This window comes from Andrographis paniculata, unplaced genomic scaffold (genome assembly GCF_009805555.1).
Source record: "Andrographis paniculata isolate CXL003 unplaced genomic scaffold, ASM980555v1 Contig38END, whole genome shotgun sequence".
In the NCBI taxonomy this organism is placed as follows: Eukaryota; Viridiplantae; Streptophyta; class Magnoliopsida; order Lamiales; family Acanthaceae; genus Andrographis; species Andrographis paniculata.
Genome location: NW_026137571.1, coordinates 1,854,714 through 1,860,393, shown reverse-complemented (window position 1 = coordinate 1,860,393; position 5,680 = coordinate 1,854,714). Strand labels below are relative to the sequence as shown.

The 5,680-nt window shown below is 32.3% G+C and overlaps 1 protein-coding gene across 1 annotated transcript; it reads left to right on the top strand.

Moving 5' to 3' along the window:
- The first annotated feature begins 3,403 nt into the window (after positions 1-3,403).
- LOC127250832 (UDP-glycosyltransferase 86A1-like) lies at positions 3,404-5,411 on the top strand. The gene is made up of 2 exons (XM_051274259.1): positions 3,404-3,974; positions 4,495-5,411. The coding sequence occupies exons 1-2, from the start codon at positions 3,404-3,406 to the stop codon at positions 5,409-5,411; spliced, it is 1,488 nt and encodes a 495-aa protein (XP_051130216.1).
- Positions 5,412-5,680: the final 269 nt, after the last annotated feature.

Below are 5,680 nucleotides of genomic sequence, written 5' to 3'. Positions count from 1 at the left end.
TAGAGAGAGTGAAATTGAGATTTGGTGAGTTGTTGTGATGATGGTTTTACAATTTTGTCCGTGCAAAAGTTGTAATAAATATTTTAGTGGATTATCCCGTTTTTGAATCGTTGATGCAGATCTGTTGTGAGATCAAACCATGTTAAATTCTCGTGTCTTACTATTTGTTTTTCTCTATCTTCCCTTGTGTGTGTTCCCAACAATTTGGAGGATGCGTCGTATTTTTATAATTTGTAGGGAAATAATTGTATTGTTGGTGTTAGAAGATGTTAATAACCGTTTCACCTAAAAATTTTAAATTTTTAAAGATTCGTAATTTTTATTTATTTATATGGCATCATACAAATCTTGCACGTGAACAACAAATAGAGACAATGGAACTCGAATATGGGACCTCTCGGCTCTCATATCATGTTAAATAATGTTGAATGATTTTTTTATATAGAGCTTTAGATGTTTTGATATATATATACATGTAATAATAATAATAATAATAATAATAATAATAATAATAATAAAGTGATGTAGTGTATTTATTATTGGTTGTTATTTATTCCTGTACGAGGTGTTGTAACTATGAGTAATAGTGGAACGTCACGAATGTATAATTGAATTTATAAAGTATATTTATTTTTAGTCTCAATTAGCCTCATATTATTTTAATTTTGTAATTGGAGTATGTTTTTTAAAATATTTTTTTTACACCTTAGGTCATTTGGCGTCGGAGATGTTTGCATGGCATGTCGGAGGATACGTGTTCGCCAGATAAACGTAATATGTGGAATATTAATTTGTTAGAAGTTATTTTTTTAGTCCCGTAATTGATCTCTTTATCATTTTAGTTATGTAACTAAAACTTGTATAAAAATAGTCCCGTAAGTGATTTTTTTATGCACAATTGGTGCCCTCGCGCTGGAGATGCGCACGTGGCGGCATCCATGTGATACACCAGAGCACACATGTCCATCAGGTAAGCGCCACCCAATAGACACGTGAAATTTTATTATTATTATTATTATTATTATTATTATTATATTTTATTTTATTTTTAAAATTTGAATAAGAAAATTGACAATACAAAAAATTTTTAAAAAATTCCACATGTCCACCCAGGTGTCGTCTATCAGACATGTGTGCTCCAACGTGCCATGCTGGTGCCACGTGTTCATCACTTAGACTAAGAAGAAAATAATATTTTATATAGAAAATAAAGTTATGTTGATATACGCATTGCACACATGAGCACACATATCTGTCAAGTAGTTTCACTTAGCGAACACATAGAATTATTATTATTTTTTTCATTTTTCATTTTTTGATAATTGATATTGTCCAAATTAAAAAAATAATAATAAATTGGTATATTTTTTGGTATTGTCCAAATAAAAAAATAAATAAAACAATAAAAAAAGAATTTCAAGTGGCCGTTAGGTGATGCCTACTTGGTAGACATGTGTGTTTCAGCGTGCCACACGGGTGTCACGTGCATGTCTCCGGCGGCAGGGGACAAATTGTGAAAAAAAAAAAATCACTTATTACGGGACCATTTTTATACAAACTTCTGTTATGGAAGAAAAGTAATATGAGAAGCTAGTTACGAGATTAAAAAAATAATTATTTGAAAAAATAAATATTTTGGGTGCCGCTTGGTTGCTCTTACTTAACGGACACGTGTCATTCAATATGTCACCCAATTATGACCAAATGTGCCAAAATAATTCACTTATGAGACTATTGCAATACTTGCTCCCGTTGTGATACTAAAATGATAAAAAAAAAAAAATAAAAAATTACAAAACTAAAAAATAATTTACCAAATTAAAAATGACATTCTGAATATAAATGTTATAATTGGAGTAAATGATTTTTCTTTTTTTAACTACTGTATTATCAAACCTAAAAGTTTAAACTTTTAAAATATAAATTATTTATCTATTTATATAGAAACGAGAGTCAATCGAAAAAATTAATGGCAAGCGGAGTAAGAAAAAAAAGTTGGCAAAGGCCATTTTTTAAAATCTATAATATATAAAAAAATATAAGAATATAAAATAGAATTGAAATTATAAAATTTACAAATATTCGAATTTTCAATTTTATAAGTATATGGATTAGTATATTTGAATAATTAAGTAAAATATTTATAATACTAATTTTTGTATTAAATTATTTAGAGTGAGCAATTATTCAAAACTTTAAATTTATTATTCAATTCCTAAAAAATTACATATAATATAAAAAATTAATAAAAATAAAAATAGTTAGGGGGCCAAACATTCGAAGCCCCCTACTACCTCCCCTTTGCCACGTGTCTAGGCAAATATAATCAAAGTCAATAAAAAAATAGCGGTGTTTTAAATTAAATACAATAATACATGGGGTATTATGCTAATTTAGAAAAATACAAGTAAGTTTACGTACTCTATTCGACTTATAACTAAATATTTTATTTATTTTTTATACGTAGTTTTAGAAATATTAGTATTATATTTGGATGTAATATAAATAAAATAGAAATGACTAAAATAACCTTATTAATATGTGTGATATAAATGTAATGATATTTGTGTAATATAATGTAAGTTGTAAGAGTATTTGTAATATTAGAAAGATAATACATTTAATAAAAAAATATATATATTTTATTATGAGACGGATTAAAATGAAAATATAGATTCTTTGTTACGAAACGGAGAAAGTATAATTTAAGTGCCTTTTAATTCCTATTTCCTTATAAATAAAGATTCTTTTACTATTTTTGCTTCTTATAAGTTTCTTATTAACTGCTTTCCTTAATTTGTTTGGGGATTTTGAATTTAAATTTGAATAATAAAACTTTAAGTTTATATACTCGTTTAATAGGATATAAATAGAAATTAATATAATATTTTGAATGTAAATTTTATATCTAATTTAATATAAAAAATAAAAATAAATATTAAATTTTATATTAAAAAAAAATCTTTTATAAATAATAGAAATTACCTAAAATTATTCAAACAAACACACCCAATTATTTAAGTTAATAAATAGTTGCATTGTTAATAAGTTTCCTTTTAATTTTAATTTCCTTTTCAGCAGCTACATTGTTAATGAGTTTCCTTAATTTTTTTTCCCTTTCCTTTTTTTGCTTCCTTAAGACATCTATAAAAAGGATTATTGTTTGTTTGATTATTTAAATTTATGTGATTTATTTGATTCGAAACAATTTGTCGCATCTGAATCAGTTTTGGAGCACTCGTTGCATTAATTATATTTTATTTTTGATTTATAGATTTTGTGTTGCGTATTGCTGATCGAGTTCTCACGTGAAACATATCGGTGAACATTGTGAATAAAAAAATCAGATTATCCTTCTGTTCTATTCTTTTTCATATTTATTCTTCCACCGCTACAAATCAAAATGGTGCCAACTCCGCCGCCTCCGACGGCGGCGCTTCGCCGGAATATACCACACGCGATAATGATCGCAGTCCCATATCAGGGCCACATCAACCCGTTCGTCAGCCTCGCCCTCAAGCTGGCCTCCCGAGGCATCGCCGTCACCTTCGTCCACCTCGACCACATCCACCGCAGGTTGTTGGAATCCCACAGCGCCTCCGTCGATGATCCCGATATCTTTGCGGAGGCGCGGCGGTTGTCGCCGGAGCTGAACATACGGTACACGACGATCAGCGACGGGTTCCCTTTGGAGTACAATCGTGACCAAAATGGCCCCACCTATTTTAAATACTTGGTCGAGGAATTTCCGGCGGTCGTGGATAAATTCGTCGGGAAGTTGATCGCCGACGACATGGCTGATTCCGACAGCAGGTTTATCCATTTCCTGGTTGCTGATACAATGTGTGCGTGGCCGGCAGCCATTGCCGGAAAATATAACCTCGTAAATGTGTCGTTCTGGACACAACCAGCCCTGGTTTTCTCTCTGTGCTATCACTGGGACATTATGAAACAAAAGGGCCATGTCCCCAACGGTATGCTATTATTTTCGAATCTAAAATCCTCTTTTTTTTTTATTTTTATTTTTTTTTATATACACTAATTTTTATAACAAATATACAATTAGGGATCTAGAAAAAAATTACTATCTCCGTCCACCGTCAATCTTTTCATATGCATTTGGCGTTATTGTTTTTAACTTAAAAAAATATTCTTATATTTGTATAATTTTTTTTTTACAAATGTCATTACTTTAATATTATAAGAAAAAAATAGAAGTATTTTTGTCATTTTTCCTAAATTTTTATTACGTTTTAATATAATAATTAATATTCAAAGATTAACATAAAAAAAAAATAAACAGGTAGATTGGCGGTGAACGAAGGTAATATTATTTTAATTGAACATGTTAAATTTAAAATTGGACTTTGTTTGGATGGAACTTATGAAAGTGTTTTGAAATTTTTGAAAATTTTTAGAAATAACAAAAAAATATAATATAAATTTAATTCAAAATTTTTTATACTTATTTCTTAGCATCTCTTTGTCCTAAAGATAATACAACGGAATTGGAAATAAACTACCTGCCGGGAATCAAGACAATCAGTTCGAGGGATTTAATGTCGATCATCCACGAAAGGGAAGGAATCCTCGTCGAAACTTTAACTATTGTATTCGACAAAGTTAAGAAAGCAGATTTCATCCTCCAAAACACAGTCCAAGAATTAGAATCCGAAACACTCACAGCCCTCTCCAAATACCAACCCAATTACGCAATCGGGCCCGTCAATTTCTCCCAAGGTCTTCCGACAGCCGCCGTCAGTAAGAGCATCTGGTCGGAATCCGACCTCTGCAATCATTGGCTGGACTCCAAGTCCCGCGGGTCAGTCCTATACGTGTCGTTCGGGAGCGTGGTCCAGATCCCGAAACAGGAGCTCGACGAAATTGCCTACGGTCTTCTTCTCAGCGGCGTCAATTTCTTATGGGTTGTCCGTGCCGGAACTTCAAGCGGCGACGGCGATGTGCTGCCGGAGGGGTACGAGGAGAAGATTCGGGATTCGGACAGGGGATTATTGGTGCCATGGTGCAACCAAATTAAGGTTCTAGAAAGTCCGGCGGTCGGAGGGTTTCTGACGCACTGTGGGTGGAATTCGGCGGTGGAGAGCATATGGTGTGGGGTGCCGATGATTTGCCGTCCGGTGATGCTCGATCAGCCGACCAATAGGAAGCTGGTGGTGGATGATTGGGGGGTGGGGCTGAATCTTTACGACGGCGGCGGATCGTCGCCGTTGGTTGATAGGGAGAGAATTGCGGATAAGATTCGGGAACTCATGTCTTCGGACAAGGTGAGGGACGCGGCGAGCCGTGTGAAGGAGACTGTAAGGAATGCTATGAAGATTGAGGGTTCGTCCGAGAAGAATTTCGATCAGTTTTTGAGGGATTTAAAGGTCAGAATTCAATCCTCTCACTAGCTAATAATATACATTTTTTTTCATCCATCAAAAGTGTTCCTATTTTCTTTCACTCACCAAGACTTCATAATAAATTAGTTGTTTTTATTATTGTTGTTTTTATTTTATTTCAGAATTCTATATATTATTGATGTTTTTATTTTATATTCCAGAATTCTTGTTATTTTATTATCTCGCTCCTCCTAAATTACAATCTGAATTATAATCATTATACCATTCAGCTTCTTCTTCAACCATACTTGATTTCGCTCGCTCTTGTTTATCTTCTC